Genomic DNA, 20,160 nt, shown 5'->3' on the forward strand with positions numbered 1-20,160 from the left:
CTCGGGTGCACCAAAACAGTCTAGATAATCATCCTGCAATTCATGAATTTATATTTAAATTGAAATGGGCTCATAAATATTAGTAAAGCCAAGGCATGTCCAACCTCCTCCCACAAGTCTCAAGCTCTGTCTTTCAGAAGACAAGATGCAAGTCTGACCTTCGCCTCATTAGGACAAAGGCTAGATCTGAAGGCGTTCCCAACATCTGCTAACCAACTCCTGCTCGCAATTGGGTCCTTCTTCGCAAAGAACTCGGGGGCTCCACATGCCCGAAACTCACAGAAAGTCATAGCGTGAGCTCCTATCATCTCCGCCATCTCAGAACGAAAAGTGCCCAAGCGCTCATCCAAAATCTCCAGGATACTCTCCTTGACCATGTCGAAGATCACAGGAGTCTGCTCAAGAATATTGCGGGTAATCTCATATGAAATGAACTCCCGCATCTGATCATCCAAATATCCAGCTCCAGAGCCCGAATCTGAACCCTCGCCCACACCAGAACCACTACCAGTTCCTCCTCGCATGACTACCATACTCAAAATAGACCATTCATACCATCAGAACACACACACACACACACACACACACACATATATATATATATATATATATATATATATATATATATATAATCATCGAGGAATAACATACTCTAAAAGCTTCCCAGTATCATCGTGGCTTTCCTTGACTTGAGTACGAATCCTCTGATTTCAGTAGTACAGGCCCATACTACCTTCCATATTTATCTATACTTTCCTTAAGGATCGCCCCGAATCCTCCAATTTACTCCCTTATCAATACATACAACCTTCAACAAGACAATGCTCCCAACACCGAATCTCTTCCTAGGTTTTCCTAGGGTAACCCCCACACTACATTTCGTCATCAGCTGCGGAAGGAACTCCCCCTGACACCCTCTAACTAGCTCACGAATACAATTACATATCACCGACACCAGATAACTCTTCAAATGAAAGGTCTCACACTACAACAGTTAGACTCAAACAAGAGTTGCGCAATAGAGTTAAAACCTAACCTTCTAAAATTATCTAGTCTTAATAATATGTAGCTTAGGATATTCTTTTACTAGTTACCTGAAGTTAATGAGAACTCCTAAAAGCACAAAGCAAGCAACATTCGAGCATCGAGTAATCAGAATCAAGCATAACCTAAACAGACCATCCGATCACTGACTGGTCAGTACTAGCATGCAAGTCTACAAGCTCATACAACATGCATACAAAGGCATCTCTCATAGATCCTTAGCCCTAATCTACCATGCGATTCACAGATTCACAATTCAAAGCATAATCATAACATATGCATGTGTATTTTGGGAAAACTTACTTGAGTTCGGTCGATTGCATACACCACACCCTTTCTTTTATTAGAAAATCCTTTAATAAAACTCTTTAGTTTCTAAAAATATACCAAACCCTCATTTGGAGTTCATACACACCCAAGAGTATGCTTGAATCCCTCAAACTAAGGCTCTGATACCAACTTGTAACGTCCCAAACATTAAGGCCAAAATGTTCATTTTAATAATAGTAAAACCATCATCTAAAACGTGTTTGTAAAACCATAAACGAAAATCAGAGTATGTCAATAATCATCCAACAACATCAAATCACAAAATGTGGAACAACATGGTGTGTGCGACACGGTCATCCCGAGCCCTTCCCCTTCGATTCGGAAGTACATGAAGCATAAACTGAAAACCGTAAGCACGAAGCTTAGTGAGTTCCCCAAAATACCTCATGCCATACATATCAAACATATAATGGGCTATGCCTAACAACCATCGGGGCCGACCCGACATCAAGCCCTCGCTCATAACGGGTCTATCAATAATATGAGATGGACCCTACCTAATCACATTAATCAAGCCCTGCCTGGCATCAGGGCCCGCCCGATATACACATAAACATATAAAGCTCATTTAAGAATCACTAAGATAAATAGCATACAGTACACTCATCGGGCCCCGCCTGGTAACATATCACATACTATGCATACATGAGTCACACAGACAACTAGCATATTTATCATAATAAATTATGGGCCGACATTGGTGCCTTCGACCCGCTAAACACTGAGAAGAGACTCACTGCTAACAGAAGATAGTTGAATAAACAATCGATTTGTTGCGAACACTAATCCTCAAACTAAATAAAATCCATAAACGAATCCAATTAATAGCTAAGGTTTTATCCCATAACAATGATCCACTCATCCTTTATCATATGAAGGGAAAAAGACCATTTTCCCCTTTCCCTACAGGACCCAACTAATCCAAGCCCAAAACCCTAAATGGCTCAAGGCCCAAAGTCGATCCAATGGGCTTCTGAGAGAAAGTTTGGCGTCCACTCAATGACGTCTGGCGTTTGAACGCCCAACGTTCTAACCCAAATGCCTGGCGTAACCACAAAATCTCAAATCCTTAACCAAGGTCTTAATGGCTTAAAGCCTAACGTTCAAAATTCAGATCCAATGCTAAAAGAACGTCTAAAGCCATAAAGTTGCAACCTTCATGACTTTGCATGCCTACGAAGAGCCCAACACCAAAATCTAACTTAAATTACACTCTAAAGTTCCAAAACTCTTGAATGCAAGAGTATCAAGATCCAAGCTTGCATTTTTATGATTCTAAACCCTCAAAAATGCTCGAAAGGATAGCCTAAACCTCTGGGGCATTCAAAACTAGAAAAAGTCAAGTTCTTGGGACCAAAAAGAACATAAAACTACACTTAAGCAATATCTAATAAAGAAGTCATCATGATCTGAACTTTATACATCCAAAAGGTACTTAAAGATGCCAAGAGCCCAGATCCAAAAGCAAGAGAGCAACACCAACACTCCAAAGATCTTCCTTCTCTACCAAGAGCACTAAAATGATACCAGAATGTTACCCCATAGCATCAAAATACTTACACACACTTAGGGTATCAGAATGAAGGCTATAAGGGACGAAGGATGGAGATAAGAAATGTTTTGAGGCTATAATGGCCTTTAAATATGGTGCAAACCCTAAAAAGTAGGGTTTGTCCTCTGCGTGCGAACGTTTGGCATCCACAAACTTATGTTTGGCGTTCCAACGCTTAGCATTCCATTCCCAACGTCTGGCATTTGGGACCAAAAATGCAAGGTTAATACATAGTAAGGCCAAGAATGCAAATACCTGGAAACTGGCGTTACATATATTCATATATGAATAAGTCTTTGTCAATTCACACGTGATTATATATATATATATATATATATATATATATATATATATATATATATGGTGATGGAGGTGGTGGTGGCGGTGGTGGTGTCTATGGGTGGCAAAGTTGTTAGCGAAGATGAAGGATATTTATATATGAATAGATATATATGACTAAGTATATATATATATATATATATATATATATATATATATATATATATATATATATATATAGAGAGAGAGAGAGAGAGAGAGAGAGAAAGAGAGAGGTAGTTTCAAATGTTTCTCACATCTATTGTTTATGTCTAGTTTGTTTATATAAACAAGATTAATAGAGCACGCCACATTTATTTCATTAAATTTATTTCCAAGTGCCATTAAAAAAAATTATATATTTCAGATAATACCTGAATTACCCAAACCGACCCACTACCTAATGGGTTTTAGCCATAAGAACACCTTATGTGCTCATGTAAACCATAATGCTTGGATCTATGTTTCTCTATTGTACATGCATTCATCCAAGACTTTAAAACCTAGATCTTGCATGTGATAATCGATGTTAACATAAGAATAGGCTTTAGATCTTACCTTGATTGTTATGTAGCAATAATAATCGCAAATCCTCCTTGTAATGGCTTCAGAAAGCTTAGAGTCACAAGTGTCACTCCTTTAATGGCTTACAAACACCAAGAGCAAGAGGATGAAGAAGGAGAAGAGGAGAGGCACCCAAAAACGTCTAAAAACCCTAAGGAAACTCTTAGCCACGTTTTTTTGGTGCACTAGGGGTTCTTAAATAGTGAGGCTATTAGGGTTTTCAACCAGGAAACCCTAATTTGACTGTTTAGGCCCTAAGCAGCCCATGGACTCCCTTTAGAACACCCCTTGGACGATTTCTTTATGGCTTTCCATAGAATTCATCCAATCTATGTTCCAAAGTGATCCATAGCCCAATTGCAATTATCTTATAATTACAATCCAGTCCCCTAAGTTTAATTAATGTCTTTTAGTCACAAAACTAATTCTTAATTAATTCTTAACTAATATTAATTAAACAATATGATTTCTCCTTTAATATATTATCCATATAATATATTAATAAATCATAATGAATCCTCTATTTCCATAATTCATCCTATCAAGTTGCTTTGGTAAAGGCAGCCCAAAAGGACCATACACCATCGAGTCAAGTACATACCAAAATAGTTATGGACTTAGACACTAATCCAACACTACCCGAATTACCCAAACCCAAATTAATTTGGGCCGGGTAACAAATATTTTTTTAACATGAAAAACTTGAATTACCCGACCCGAAGTATCCGAAACATGAAAAAAATTATCCAATCAACACCCCTATTCTCAATTACATAATTTTTCTCATTTAATCCGTTTTTTATTATTATTATTTCTGACACATTGTCGATAATCATCTTCAACATGCATAAATAAAAACAAAGAGTTAATGCGTTAAACACACCCTTCTTTTCTTGCCCGCTGCTGAGCGCGGCAATCCCTCTAGTTTTTTTTTTTAATCAGCAAATACAAATATATAATATACTCCTAAACTAACACCTAATTTCATTTATGTCCACAATAGGACTTAAACCTTCGACTTCAAAAAAAAATACACTACTTGATACCACACGACTGGCTAGAAGCCCTTTTGGCAATCCCTCTAGTTAGAATCAAAAGAAGTGAAGTCATAAACACTTAAGTAACGAACAATAGGCAAAGTCTATGTCGGGTAAAAATCGACCCGCTCCTAATCCGATCCAGTACAAGAAAAGTTTGGTGACCAAACTTTGGTCCTACCATAAAAATCCAACTAGATCCGTCTGACCAAAAAAAAAAAAAAAAAAAAAAAAAAAAAAAAAAAACACAAAACACAAAACAAAACGCTGATAGCCTTGCTCCTTTTGATAATTTATTTGATTATTATGTCGAAAATAGCACACTATGCATTTGTTTAAGAAAAAAAATATATTTGGATTTTGCATGTAAGGCTTTAATTTTAAAGATAAAAATGATACAAATTGAAAATGTTGATACCGTTTTAAAAAGTTTGGTTTTTTATTTACTTTTTTTACTAGGCATGAGACCCATATATTACAAGTGTTTATTTAAAATAAAAAATTAAATATAAAATTTTAAACATTTGAAAAGTTTGAATTTATAAGAAAAATAAAAAATATTGATCTATAAAACTTAAAGTGTTTTTTTTTTTTCTAAATTTAAAAAAACAATTTAGATAAATAAATAAATGAAATTAATGAAGCTTTAATTTAATAAATTTGAAATTAAAAGGAAATTTCATTAAGAAAATTAATATGCATTTATTATTGCATTTAAATAATATATGGAATTGATAAAATAGAAAACTCATAAATGACATGTAATAAAAATTAATTTAAAATAACCACAAAATAACATTTGATAAATTGAATGAGAGTGTGATAAGTGACAAACAAACCCTTCATTTATTAAAGTAGAATAGGTGTGATATCCGTGTATTATACATGTTGATTTAAAAAAACATTAAACATTAAATTAAAGTGTAGACAGAAAATATTTTTTAATATATAACTTTTAAAATAAGAAAGGAAGAAAAAACGTATTTATTGCAATTTAATATTATATATATGATATTTAATACTTTACATATATAAGTATATGACTTTAATTTTAAAAATTGAAACAAATCAAAAATTGACTAGTGGATAATATTTATTTCAAAAATACTACAAAATGACAAGTATCAAAACTCATGAAAGATTTACATGAAAGATATGTATATGATATTTAATACTTTACATATATAAGTATATGACTTTAATTTTAAAAATTGAAACAAATCAAAAATTGACTAGTGGATAATATTTATTTCAAAAATACTACAAAATGACAAGTATCAAAACTCATGAAAGATTTACATGAAAGATTTATGTATATGATATTTAATACTTTACATATATAAGTATATGACTTTAATTTTAAAAATTGAAACAAATCAAAAATTGACTAGTGGATAATATTTATTTCAAAAATACTACAAAATGACAAGTATCAAAACTCATGAAACATTTACATGTGTCAAAAAGATCTTCAAAATAACCAAAAAATAACATTTGACAAATTGAATGAGAGTGTGATAAGTGACAAAAAAAGCCTTCATTTATTAAAATAGAATAGGTGTGATATCCGTGTATTATACGTGTTGATTTAAAAAAAAATTAAACATTAAATTAAAGTGTAAACAGAAAATATTTTTTAATATATAACTTTTAAAATAAGAAAGGAAGAAAAAACGTATTTATTGCAATTTAATATTATATATATATATATATATATATATATATATATATATATATATATATATATATATATATATGATATTTAATACTTTACATATATAAGTATATGATTTTAATTTTAAAAATTGAAACAAATCAAAAACTGACTAGTGGATAATATTTATTTCAAAAATACTACAAAATGATAAGTATCAAAACTCATGAAAGATTTACATGTGTCAAAATCAATTATTAAGAAGAGAATATATATATTTTAAAGATACAATGAATAACTATAAAACTGAAAAGAAAATAATAAATATTGTTGACTGTTGAGTCAATCCACTTTAACTCATTAAAAAAGTTGTTTATTCAGATATGCTACTTTAATTCTCTATTTTTACCGCATTTAATGCCATTTATTAATAAATTTAAGAAAATATATAATATAACAATTACAGAAATCTTCTGGTACATATTTTTGTATCCTTCTTTCTATTACCGTAATCTTATTTCATATCTTATATTGTTAAATAAAGTTACATATCTCGTCCATTGACTATTTATACATTTGTAATTTAAGTGTATCTAGAAGTTATTTTATATATTGAACCCTAAATAATCAAATTGATTTTTATTTTGACCATAATTTCAATGATTTGTGTTGGATAATTAACAACAAATGGGTACTTTAAGGGAATTATGTCTATTTTACTTGCATACTCTTCTATCATTCATATCCATGAATTTTAATTTTTTTTAATTAAGATAAAAAACTAATTAATTCAGTTGTCAACAACATGTTGCTAATAAATTAAATCAAACATAATATTGTTAACAACATATTATCAATGAACTTTTATTGGTTGATGGGATTCAATGAAACAAAATCTTAATTTGTAAAGTAGGTAAAAGACTCTAGTTGTGTTTGACGTTGACGCTACAAAACCTTAAATATATATCATCTTTTTTTTTACATGCAAAATAATAATAATAATAATTAGTGCATCGATCGTGTTTTTTTCAATAAATTTCTCATTAATTTTCTAGATACAGAGTTCAAAAAATACATGCACCAAGAAGAGAAGTCGCAATCTAGGTTTAATGAAACATAACAACACAAGATGATTGATCATTATCGACTTGGATTCATAAATGGTAGATATGCTATTATTAGAATCAAAATTGCAATTTAGGTTTCCGATAAATTTGTCGCTTTGAGCTAGCTACGAACTCATTGGCATGAAAAGATGAAAAGATACTCAATGTTCTCTTCAGCTTTAGGTTTCTTATTCGTCAATGACATTTTCTAACAATCGAGCATATATAGCGTCCATCATTGAACTCATGTGCTACAACTTTTCTTTATAGATGATCTAATTTTGTATTTAACTTTCTTTGGGGTTGGTATTGGGGAAATAGATTGCCTTATAAGATAATATGTTTGAATAGAGATAAGAAAGGAAGAATAAACATACCATATGTTTATTCTTTTTTATTTCAAAGTAATAAGAAATAAAAACAAGTTTTTAATTTCCAAATGTGGTATGTTTTGATTTTCACGTTGTTATAGGCACTAACGTTGATAAAAATTGTCCACAATAGCGTCTCCAAAGTATATATCAACTACCATAATAAGTTTTAAACATCTTTTATTACATATATTATAAATAATAAATACATCTCTAAACTCTAAACCTTAAACTTGTAAAAATAATCATATTTTCCATCATGCTACTTCTTATCATAAATAGCATATTTAACGTTATGTTATAATATATGTTACCGCATAACACATGATTGTCACTGTTAATGTTTCAAAGAACTTATATGATCATATACAAATCAATAAAGTTATATGATCATACATATACATTACTTGCTATTAAAAACCGAAAGTAAAAGAACAACACATATCTACAAGAGTAATAGTCTTTGCACCATACAAAAGGGAAAATTGGATTTGTGAAACCGATTACTTCTCTCATGCTATCACAAATTCATTGCTTCAAGTAAGTTTACGTAGGATATGTACTTGATGTTCTCTTCCAATGCCTTAATATGATTATACATACACTTTGTGGTCAGTCAACATCTCGATAATCATGGTATAATTCATTTTCATTTTATACAAATCGATTGAATCCTATGTAGGATTGTTTGAAACATTATTTTTCATTACGATAAGTTTATTGCTATAAACTCCAACATTTCTAAAAGGGGTATTGAAATTTGATTCTACAAGCAATTACCTTTTTCATTAGAATTTAATTAGAAAACAAATGAGTGAAGATATGTGAAAAAGGAAGAGAGAAAGTTGACATAAATTCCTTTAAACACATCCATGTGTTATTATTTAACGGAAAACCATTATAGCATTAGTGTGAGAGACCATAATAAAGCAAAACTAGCTATTTGGTACAAAAGTATACACAATATTTTTTTTGTGGACTAATTCCGCATATCAAATATATAGTTAAGGGACTAAATATGTACTATACCAATCTACAGAATAGAATTAGATTTTGTTAGGTGAAATAATAATGAACAAATAAACAATCCATTGGAACAAGGCGCATGGTAGTCACGCTACACTCTCATTTCCAGTCGGTCTATTCCTTTCATCCTTCGATTGTCAAGGCAAAGTAACGTCTGCAAGAGACCACTCTCCATCCTCCGATTTTCTCTCTTCAAAAACCCTAAAAGATTGTCGTAAAACCTTGATCGTATCACAAACCTTAAGAAACCCATTGCTTAGTTCCAATCAAGTAAAGTATCCCATCAATTCATGCAAAAACATTTATTATTTATGTACATTCTATCTGGGTTTTGGTGACCACTGCTCAAATTCGAAAACCCCAACTTTGTTGCGTAATTTTTGTTTTTGTTTTGAAGAATGTCGATTTTGGGTCGGAATCGGTCACAGACCTTATTCTACACTCCGCCGGCGATGAGAAGCCACAATCAGCAGCCGGAGTTCTGTCAAGAAGAGAAGCAAGTAAGCCCCCAAAAGGAAGACCAATCGGAGTCTTTTCTGAATAGTAACAGTAGCCATAATGTCGAGATGTCCAATTTGGATCGGTTCATGAAGATGAGTACTCCGATTGTCACTGCTCAGCATTTCCCCAAGGTATAAAAACAAAATTCAAACAAAAACCCCTAATTATTTTTCACCAATTCGTAACTGTTTATAATCTGGGCAATCGACAAAATGTGAAATTGCCGACGTCGAACTACTTCTTGATTTTTAAATTCGAATTCGTGTTAAATACTTCTCCAAAATTAAATAATTTATTCTATTCATGTTCAATTTGTGTAATTGATGAAATCGTGAAAGTTAGAATTATTTTATTGGAACTGATTCGAATTTTTGTTTTACTTTCTTGCTTGTTTTATACTCAATTTCATTAGGTTAAAACAATGCTAATGCTTTGATTAACTATTAATTATCGATTACTCATATGTCTCTTTCGTTAATAATTTTTCTGTCAATCAAAAATTTGTTGTCAAAATCTTGAAAACACTTCGATTATAAACTCGATTCATGAAATGTTCATTTACATTTCCAAAAAAAAAAACGTTACATTCATATCAAATCATCAACCATATCATAGTAAAGGGATCATTTCATCTTCCAAATCATCAAATCTATCAAAAAAAATTATCTTTAACTTTTCATTTTCTCTGTAGACTAGCATAAAGGGATGGAGAAACGAAGAACATTACCAACCATACTTCATTCTTGATGATCTTTGGGAAACCTACACAGAATGGAGTGCATATGGAGCTGGTGTTCCCCTTGTATTAAATGAAAAAGACTATGTTGTTCAATACTACACCCCTTATATATCCGCTATTCAACTATACATAGACCCATCTCCACCTTTCACAAACTCAAGGTAAACCTCATTTATTTACAACTTTGCCACTCCCACCATATTCCAATTTCCATACTTGCATGTAATTAATCGGTTTTTCCGACATGTATTTCACTAGGGTTTCATGATATAAATGTTATAAAAAAAACGTGTCATTTCTTATAATTAATGTACGCGTTATTTATTTATTTGTTACAGGAGGGCAGGTGAGCAAAGTGATTCTGGTAGTAGTGATGGGAGTTATGAAGGAGGGGCAGCTGAAAATAATCCTGATTCTGTTGCACAAAGTTTTAATAAACTTATGCTTGATGAACATGAATTTAGAAGCCCACATGGGCTTCTTGCTTATGAATTTTATGAGAAGATCTTACCTTTTCATCGTAGGCCTTTGGTTGACAAGGCAAGTCGAATCACAAATTATGAAATTACCAAATTACCCCTGTCGAATATGGTTAAAAAAAGAGTTTAATTGTTGTAAATGTTAACAGGTTTCGGATCTTGCAAAAATGTTTCCCGCGATAAGATCTTACCGCAGCTGTGATTTGACTCCATCGAGTTGGTTTTCTGTTGCATGGTAATATATAAATATATAAATATATTAATATATAATAAATAATAATCTTTCATTTTTTTTTTTATAAATTTTTACTGTTTTTTTTGTTATGAACTTGATGATTATGTTTTATTTAGGTATCCGATATATAGAATACCGCACGGGCCATCTCTTCATGAAGTTGAGAGTTGTTTCTTGACCTATCATTCTCTCTCATCTCCCGTAAAAGGTATATTTTTCTTATTTCCTTTTTTTTTTTTCTATTAAAACATCATATAATAGAAAGTAAATTATGGTTTTAAATTTTTAATGTTTTATCATAGAGTTAATCACAAAAATGACCAAAAGAGTAAAGGGTAAAACACCAAACGATCACCTTTTCGACATTTATTACAAAATTGCCACTTTTTTCATGAAAAAAAGTTGCGGATTTGCGCAATTACTTTTTCTAACATCATATTTTCGAAAAAAAAAAATTGGAAATTAACATGATTTTTCGCAAAGTTGATGTCATTTTGCGAAATAATTAGAAAAGCATGGAAGCTTAAAAAAATTGGTTTGGAGATTTTTTATTTGAATGGACATTTTTTTTAGATTTTCGCATTGGTCGATAAGCTCCTAATGTAAACCATATGCTATAATTAGATTTTCGCAACGCTTTTTTTTAGATTTTCACAATCTTTAAGTTCCCATGAAAAGTTAACGATGATGTTTCCGTATTTTGTTATAAAAATGATCATAAAAACCTAAAAAACTCTTAAAAATCTCTTTTTTTAGATTTTCACGATCGTCGACATTTGGTTTTGGGTGTTATATCTTAACCTCAATTGGTTATATTTCTAGATTAACCAAGTCTTTATTATTATATATGGTAACATAACACATTAACATGTAGATAGATGTTCATGTTAAAACTTATGATTTTGGCAAATTTATTTTAGGCATGGATGGAGATAATTCAAATGATGGGGGACATGGACATGGACAACTTTCATTGCCAATTTTTGGATTTTCTGTTTACAAGTTCAGGAGTTGTGACTGGATTCCAAATGTTCATGGAGTTGAAAAAGTCAACTCTCTCATACATTCAACTGACAATTGGCTTCGCATGTTGGGTGTATTCCACCCTGATTTCATGCATTTTAAAACCCGTGCTTTTTTACAGTGACAGCTGGCAGCCGGGTAAACTAGGTGTTAAAAGTTAAAAACAAAACAGATAGATGTTCACATCAGGTAAAAACCTGACTTTTTTTTTTTTTTTAGGTTTTTAAAACTTTAAAAGGCTAGACTTTAGAGTCCATTTTTTGGGCTTTTGGATGATACATACATAATCCCATATAACTTGGTGGTTTTGTTGAAGGTATATGACTTTTTTTTTGGGGGGGGATTTGAGAGCAGTAGTGATGTAGTTACTTGTACTTTGTGCAGTAAAAATTGTAAATTGCTCTCTAGAATGATTTGAAACTTTTTGTAGGATGTTTTTTTTTATCTTATGGTTTTTATCTAATTGCTGAAATGCTACCCTTGTTACATCATGTTTTTGTTTATGATGTGGTGCTTTTATGTGGACACTATGATTTACCTTTTTTAAATCGCTATCTATCTTTTGTATGTGTTATGTCTATGTGTATGATTTTTGAAATAAGTTACAACACTCGTTTTTCTAGACCAAAAAAAAATGGTTTTATTGGGCTTTTCTGAAAAATCTAAAGAATAATTGTATTCTTTATCTAACCTTTTTTCATTTAAGAAGAATCTAAAGAAAAAAAATATAGGAACGGGTGAATCCATAAATAACAAAGCATTGGTATCATGATACCTTAGTTGATTTCATTAAAAAAGCTGGAGACGAAGAAGAAATATGCAACAAAATTCGATTAATTCACTAGCTTTTGTTGAGTGCTTTCACTTCTATCCTTTAGTACAACTTTCTTACTTATCCCAATCTTGGTGATAGCTTTTGATTACGTCCCACTTCAGGTTCCTTTTCATTATCACATGACAGATTTTCAGATGGATTTGAGTAGATATCCTAATCAAAGTTCTGATTTTCATTATCTTCGTTTTCATATTTTTACTATTCCTCCTCAATCTAGTCAAATAGTGGTTTGTTGTAGCGATCACTATGAACACTAATTCTACCATCATTAGCATGTGTAGATTCAAGAAATGCCTTACAATTACCATCATTTTTTTAAAATCTTCAACTCATCTACCAAAGATTCTTTGTAAAAGCGTAAATAAACATCATTTCATCTCATTTTAGTCGGCTTTTTAAGAAATGAGATAAAATTTGTATATCCTATAGAACTAAAATCCACATCTCTTGCTTTAACGGAGTTGAAGTACACTAGATGCTTTGGTATGAGTGTACCTTCGTAGTAACATCACATATAAGAAGTTAAAATGGAATTGATGTAATTATATTCATTATTTCACTCTTACTTGAAGAAACTATGCTTAGATTTGAACGCCAACATAGAGTTTAATGACAAATTCGCAGTCCTAAGTAGTTTTCATAAGAAAAAAGGGTAAGTATAAGAGAAATTGTTTCTTATCCACGCAACTTCCACCTAAATACCACATATTTTTTCCTAATCTGTAAGATAAGGATATAACCTGCAATACTTGGTCAAAATTATAGGTTTTTAACAATAATAAAGAATTTAATGGTCAATGATCCACAAAAATAAAACATTAACTAAATACGTACATATGGCATGATTTATTGTCCTATCAAGTCATTTGTTTAGAAATAGCTTTACTTTCAGTGAATTGTTTCATCAATATTTGGTTTAGTGGATGTTTGACAAAACTTTTTAAAATAGTTTATTAGCTTTTTAGCTTTTCAAAAATCTAATAAGCTAAAAAAGTGTTTGTGTAATTGAAAAGCACTTTTTAAAACAGCTTTTCGGACAGGAAAAAGTAAAGCTCTCAACAAACTGGAAAATCCTAGTTTTTTAGCTTTTTAACCATTTTACTCTTAAAAATTTGTTTTTCTTATCCAAACACTTTTTAAAACCAACTTTTCCTAAAAGCTATAAGCTAATAAACACTTTACTTAAAAATCACTTTTATGCTAAAAAAGCTAACCCAAACATGCCCTAAACATTAAACCTTTTTAAGGTCTATTAACTAAAACTTTATAAAGATAAAATTGCAAATGCTTATGGTTGATTATTGTACCTTTTTTTTTTACTTTTAATTATTAAATATAATAAAAAAACCCCTTATAAATAATATAGTTTGTGTTTTCATAATAAGGGCACAAAAGTTTTTTTTATTTTATATTTTGATCAAAAATCTATTTTTTTATTTCATACTTTGGGCCACAAAAGTTTCTTATGTTGGCAGATTTGATCTCTAGATTTTCATATCCGCTAGGGATCGACAGAAAAGCTACGCAGACAAACGAAGAAAACCCTTGGAATTCCAGGTGGGAGACCGAGTCCTTTTGAAGGTCTCACCCTGGAAGGGCACGATACGCTTCGGAAAGCGTGGAAAGCTGAACCCAAGGTATATAGGGCCTTTTGAGATTCTCGCTAGAATCGGCCTTGTAGCTTACAAACTCAGTCTACCCCACGAGCTAAGTAACATACATCCTACCTTCCACGTCTCAAACTTGAAGAAATCCCTGTCCGACAAGACTCTCGTGATTCCACTTGACGAGATCGAGGTCAACGAGAGCCTCAACTTTCCTACGGAGATTATGGATCAAGAAAAACGAATGAAACAAAGCCGCATCCCAATTGTGAAGGTTCGATGGAACGCCAAGCGAGGACCGGAATTCACTTGGGAGCGCGAGGATCAAATGAAACTCAAATATCCCCATCCCCATCTCTTCGCTTAGTAGTTCTGTAATAACTTATCTGTTTGAACTCTAAATTTCGGGACGAAATTCCCTTAATGGGGGGATGATGTGACAACCCAAATTCTATTCCGTTATATAAATTCCGTTTCCGCTAACGGAATGCGTCATTTTATAAAAGTTCCGTAATTTGGAGTCGTCAAATAAATAAATATTTATTTATATTTCATGTGATTATTATCTTAGTAAAATAAATATAACTCGTTAATGTTATTTCCATTTAACGAAATAAAGTTATATTATTTTTCAACCATTTAACCCGGGTAAAAAGTTTAAACCCCGTTAAACTTTAGCATCGGGTAGTCGTATACCGGATGCAATACCCGAGGCCTATATAAGGAAGGTGGAACACTTCCTTGAACTCTTTTACCACTCAAGCTCCACTCTCTCACTACTTTCTCTCTCTAGCTCGTTCCCGACTCCAAAAACCGCAAATTTCGCCTCCAAAATGTAAGATCTTCTACCCTAACTCGTTCTAAACATCATTTATTGTTGCATTAGCTCAAAAATCACACAATATGGCCATCAAAAGGGAGTTTACGGCCTAAGAATATCCTTAGGTCGTAAACACCAAAAAGGGTGCCAAAAGTCCCGATTTTCCTTCTTTTGAGCTTAGATGCTAGTTGGGGAATTTACCTAGGGGTGTTTAATCATCAAAACAATAATTTTTAGGGCATAAAAGAGGGTTTATGGCCCAAGCACATGCTTAGGCCGTAAACACCCTTTATCCATGCAAAAATGCCCCAAACATACTTCCAAGTCATGTTAGACTTGAGATATGACCTAGGGAGCTTCCATTTCGAGTTTGGGACAATTGAACAACATCATTTGAGGGGTAAACTAGAGTTTACGGTCCAAGCATATGCTTAGACCATAAACTCCCCCAAACCATGTCAAATGATAGTTTAAGTCCCCTACAAGGCCCTATACCTTCACTAGAAATTGTTGGAATTGAAACAAGGACCTTAAAATCAAAGATTTCGGGGTACACAAGAGTTCACGGCCTAGGCCATGAAGCTTACGGCCGTAAACTCCCAAGGAGTGGCCTTTGGGCCGTAAACTCCAAGGGAGTAAACTCTTGGACCCTTAGACACCCCCTTTGGCCTTGTAAAATTCCCTAGAACCACTTCTATATGCATATGAGACTAGAAAGCATTCAAAATACCCCTCCCATGAGTTTACGGCCGTAAACTCATGGGGAATATGGCCTCCCAACCATAAACTCACTTAGGGTGGGTTTAAGGAGAGTAAACTCCAAAGTGAGGTCATACACTCCTTCCATACAACTCATTGACCTTCTAGCACTCAACCATAAGACCTTTAATCAAGTTAGGATGTTTAAATGTTTTAAATAGAATATAAGTCACTAATTACTTGTAAAACATATATCTCATATGTTACTAGGGTCTTAGAGGGTGTACAAGTCCTTACTTGACACCAAACGCTCATACGACACATTCACCCGATTTACTCGTTTCAGGTGAGTTCATACCCCTTAATGAACCTTTTCAACTGTTTTTACATGTTTTAAGGGGGGGGGGGGGACACAAGTCAAATGTACAATTTATGGAAATCAATCACATGTGATTTACAATTCATAGTACAAATCACATGTGATTTATCACTATGCTTTATAAAAGAATTTTACATTTTTAAAACTGCTTTGAGAACAAAACTATTTTCAATATCTAAATCCATTCTCTTGTTAAATTGTTATTAAATTATTTTCAAACTGTGTTTAAGTTACTTTTCTTATAAAAATGTATCTACATTAATATATTTATGTAAGTAAGACTTGAAGGACTTAGGACCGATAGCTCGCCTTATTTCCTGTTCTTGTTTGATGTGGTCTTAGGGTATTTGTTATCCGTCCGACTGTCGTTGATTTCTTAGTTATATATCATATATATTAGTGTTAGATATGAAAGTATTCATACCATATGCTACCTTTGTTATTCAAAGGCCGGAAACCATACACTCTAGTTAGCTATAATAGGTATAGCTAGGACCACTACTTGTTACCTTTATTACTGATATACTCACAATAACGGCTATTACAACAAGTTAATACACGTATAAGAGAACATTGTAAGAACTATACAAAAGATTACTATACTATAATACCAAAGAACACATGAATCCAGAGTGTAACACACTATCTCCTTATAAGACACTCTACTATGCTTACACTATGTGACCAGGGGTTTCCGGACGGTTGATTGCATGCACCACACCTCTTTTCTCTTTTCAAGGTTCTTTTCTTTCTGAATTCGTTTTGCTTTTCTAAAAACTGTTTTTCGTCCTCAAAATTCTTTTTACAAAACTGTCTTTTCACTTTTGAAAACTTTTTATCCGACCCCTCAGTTTGAGTTCAGGCACACCCGAGAGTATGCCCGAATCCCTCAAACCAAGGCTCTGATACCAACTTGTAACGTCCCAAAATTCAAGACTAAAAATTTCTTTTAATAAAGTATCACTTAAGTAAAATCATCATTTCAAAACATAAACAGAGTATTAGTTTTCAAAACACATGTTCATTATCAAAGAAAACATTCCCAGGCTGACTAATCTATGGTGTGTGCCATGCGATCATCCCGAGCTCCATCATCCGCTACCGGAAGTACCTGAAACCAAAACTGAAAGCCGTAAGCACGAAGCTTAGTGAGTTCCCCAGATACCACATACCATACAAACCATTCATAGCCAAGAACCATACAAACCGACTTATCCATAACCAAATAAGGTGCTATGTGCCAAACATAGTCTTGCCATTATGCCACGAGCCGCACGTGGTCTTTCCTGGTCAAGCCTGGGCCGCTCCCTGGGTCTTACAGACAAGTGCCAAGGGCCACCCCTGGTCTTACAGACTTGTGCCAAGGGCCACACCCTGGTCTTCTATGCAAGTATCACAGAGACAACCGTACATACTACTCTACTTAGCTAAACAGCATACAATGTGCCAGAAGCCACCTCCTGGTCTTTCATAACTATAGCATATAACGCGCCGGGAGCCACCTCCTGGTCTTTCATACATATTGCCTAGGGCTAACCCCCGGGTCTTCCTGTCATACATAATAACATACTGTGCGCCAGGAGCCACCCCCTGGTCTTTCATGCATATTGCCTAGGGCTAACCCCCGGGTCTTCCTATCATACATAATCACATACTGTGTGCCAGGAGCCACCCCCTGGTCTTACATGCATATTCTAAATGGGCCGGCATTGGTGCCCTAGACCCATACAAACAGTGAGGAGACTCACCTGATACTGCTGAAATGCTGCTGCTAATCCCTTTGACCGCTACCCGACCACTGACTGAACTCCTACTCTACTTGCTTCCCGAGCTATCAATATCAAGGCAACACTGAGTCTAACTGACCCCCGAAAGACAACCAAGTCAACTCAGGTCAAAGTCAAAGTCCTGGTCAAAGTCAACCTTCCAGGTCAACCCTACTCGTCGAGTCACCCTACTGACTCGCCGAGTTCATAAGTCCAGAGTCCTTCCACTCGCGACTCTACTCGCCGAGTCAGCCCCTGACTCGCCGAGTCTACTGATTCCCGATTCCTGTCCTGCCCAACTCACTGAGTCCTTGCTCGACTCGCTGACTTGAGTCTTAACTCGAAGGGTTTGGGACCACGCGACCTGACTCGCCGAGTCTAAGAACAGACTCGCCGAGCACACGGCAATCTTCATCCAACTCGCCGAGTTATTCATCCAACTCGCCGAGTTATTCATCCAAATCGCCGAGTTCATGCTCATCTTCATCCGACTCGACGAGCTGTTCATCCCACTCGTCGAGTTCCTCCTCATCTTCAAGCTACTCGCCGAGTCCACTCGAAGGACTCGCCGAGTCCCATAAGATCCACTTACATGCAGAGAACTTCAAAGTCATGCATGAACTCCAAACTTTAGATCTACCCTTCCCAAGCCTATTCCCCACATAAAGTTGCAAACTTTACGTGTAGAGAGGGAGATCTAGGCAAAATGCTCCAATAACTAGGGTTTAAGACCAAGAGGATCCACAACCCACTTAATGGCTGATACTTTACGGGATTCCAGACCACAACAAGCATGGATCTGAGGTAGCAACCTCAGATCTGGACTTCAAACTCGAGATTGACCTTAAACATGGCTTAAAAGCCCCAAAACTCATATCCAAAGAAGATCTAAAGGAGGGAAACGAATTGATACCTTCCAATGCTCTGAAATGCTCCCCAAACTTCAGATCCAAAGCCACTCCTTGATGCTTCAAAGATTCCCACTTCTTCTTCTTCCTCTAAATCACTCAAAAATGGCCAAAAGCATATATCATCACAATGGAGGCTTAGGGTGCGGTGTTCTGGGTGTGAGAGGCAGTAAAGGAGCCCTAGGAAGAAGATTGAGACGTTTAAATAGGCTCCAAGCCCCGGATTTAGGGTTTTCCTCGCACAGACCAGACTCGCCGAGTCATCTTGGCCGACTCGCCGAGTCGGTCACTTACTCCTCGACCCGGATCCCGCTCCGACTCGCCGAGTCGACCCCTAAACTTAGGGTTTTTCTTCCCTTTCTTGGTCTTCAAAACTTTGGGTGTTACAAAACTTGTTTCTATATTTTTATCATTTTTTATATATATTTTTCATATTTGTAGTTATTTCGTCAATTTGATAACGTCTTTTGATATTTTTCAAAAAATGTAAAGTGTATGAATATATTTTTATATTTTTCGTATTTGTTTTGTATAATTTTGTTTTTTTCGTATTTTTGCTACGTTTTATTTTTCGTTAATTTGATATTTTTTAAAAAGTGTAAAGTGTATGAATATATTAGAGTATATTACATTTTTTGTAACGCTTGGCTCCGATATAAGTTTATTTCTTCAAATATTTATAATTTCCTTTGGGGACTCGACGAGTTGGAAGCTTTAACTCGTCGTGTCGAGAGAGTTTTGGCTGCAGATATTGATGAACCAACTCGACGAGTTACCGGCTGGGAAAGAAACCCTAATTTTTAAGCTGTTGCACCCTATTTAAAGACCTTAATCCCCTTGGCTGGTCCTTACCAGCCTCATCTGTCCAGAAAACCCTAAAAGTGTGTATCATCATCCTTGTGAGTGTGTGAGCTTGTGGAGGGTCTTAAGTGTTGATATTTTGCACATTTTTGGTGAATCTTTGAAGTGGAAGGTGCATAGCTTCGAGGGAAGACTTAGATCTAGAATCTCCTCACTCATTTCAGTCATTTGGAGGTATTAAGCTTATACCTTGCTTTGTTATCATCCAAATCTCTTTATTTGGAGTTTTATCTTAATTATGGACTCTTGGTTGAGTTGTTCAAGAAGTTGAGGGTTACAGGGGTTGTCATGTTAGATCTAGCCATTTTA

At 34.1% G+C, this 20,160-nt stretch overlaps 1 protein-coding gene across 1 annotated transcript; it reads left to right on the forward strand.

The window, feature by feature from the left end:
• The first annotated feature begins 9,059 nt into the window (after positions 1-9,059).
• LOC111915375 (uncharacterized) lies at positions 9,060-12,470 on the forward strand. The gene is made up of 7 exons (XM_023911041.3): positions 9,060-9,272; positions 9,400-9,634; positions 10,195-10,403; positions 10,581-10,782; positions 10,871-10,956; positions 11,073-11,164; positions 11,877-12,470. Exons 2-7 carry the CDS (start codon positions 9,401-9,403, stop codon positions 12,101-12,103), a joined length of 1,050 nt encoding a protein of 349 aa, XP_023766809.1. The 5' UTR covers positions 9,060-9,272; position 9,400; the 3' UTR covers positions 12,104-12,470.
• The last annotated feature ends 7,690 nt before the right edge of the window (positions 12,471-20,160 follow it).

Source organism: Lactuca sativa, chromosome 1, assembly GCF_002870075.4.
Source record: "Lactuca sativa cultivar Salinas chromosome 1, Lsat_Salinas_v11, whole genome shotgun sequence".
Lineage (NCBI taxonomy): Eukaryota > Viridiplantae > Streptophyta > Magnoliopsida > Asterales > Asteraceae > Lactuca > Lactuca sativa.

Excerpts from the sequence above, each read along its gene's own strand:
- LOC111915375 (XM_023911041.3), top strand. The coding sequence starts at position 9,401 with ATGTCGATTTTGGGTCGGAATCGGTCACAGACCTTATTCTACACTCCG. Across the intron at positions 9,635-10,194 it reads CTGCTCAGCATTTCCCCAAG|ACTAGCATAAAGGGATGGAG; the intron begins GTATAAAAACAA and ends TTTTCTCTGTAG. Across the intron at positions 10,957-11,072 it reads AGTTGGTTTTCTGTTGCATG|GTATCCGATATATAGAATAC; the intron begins GTAATATATAAA and ends TGTTTTATTTAG.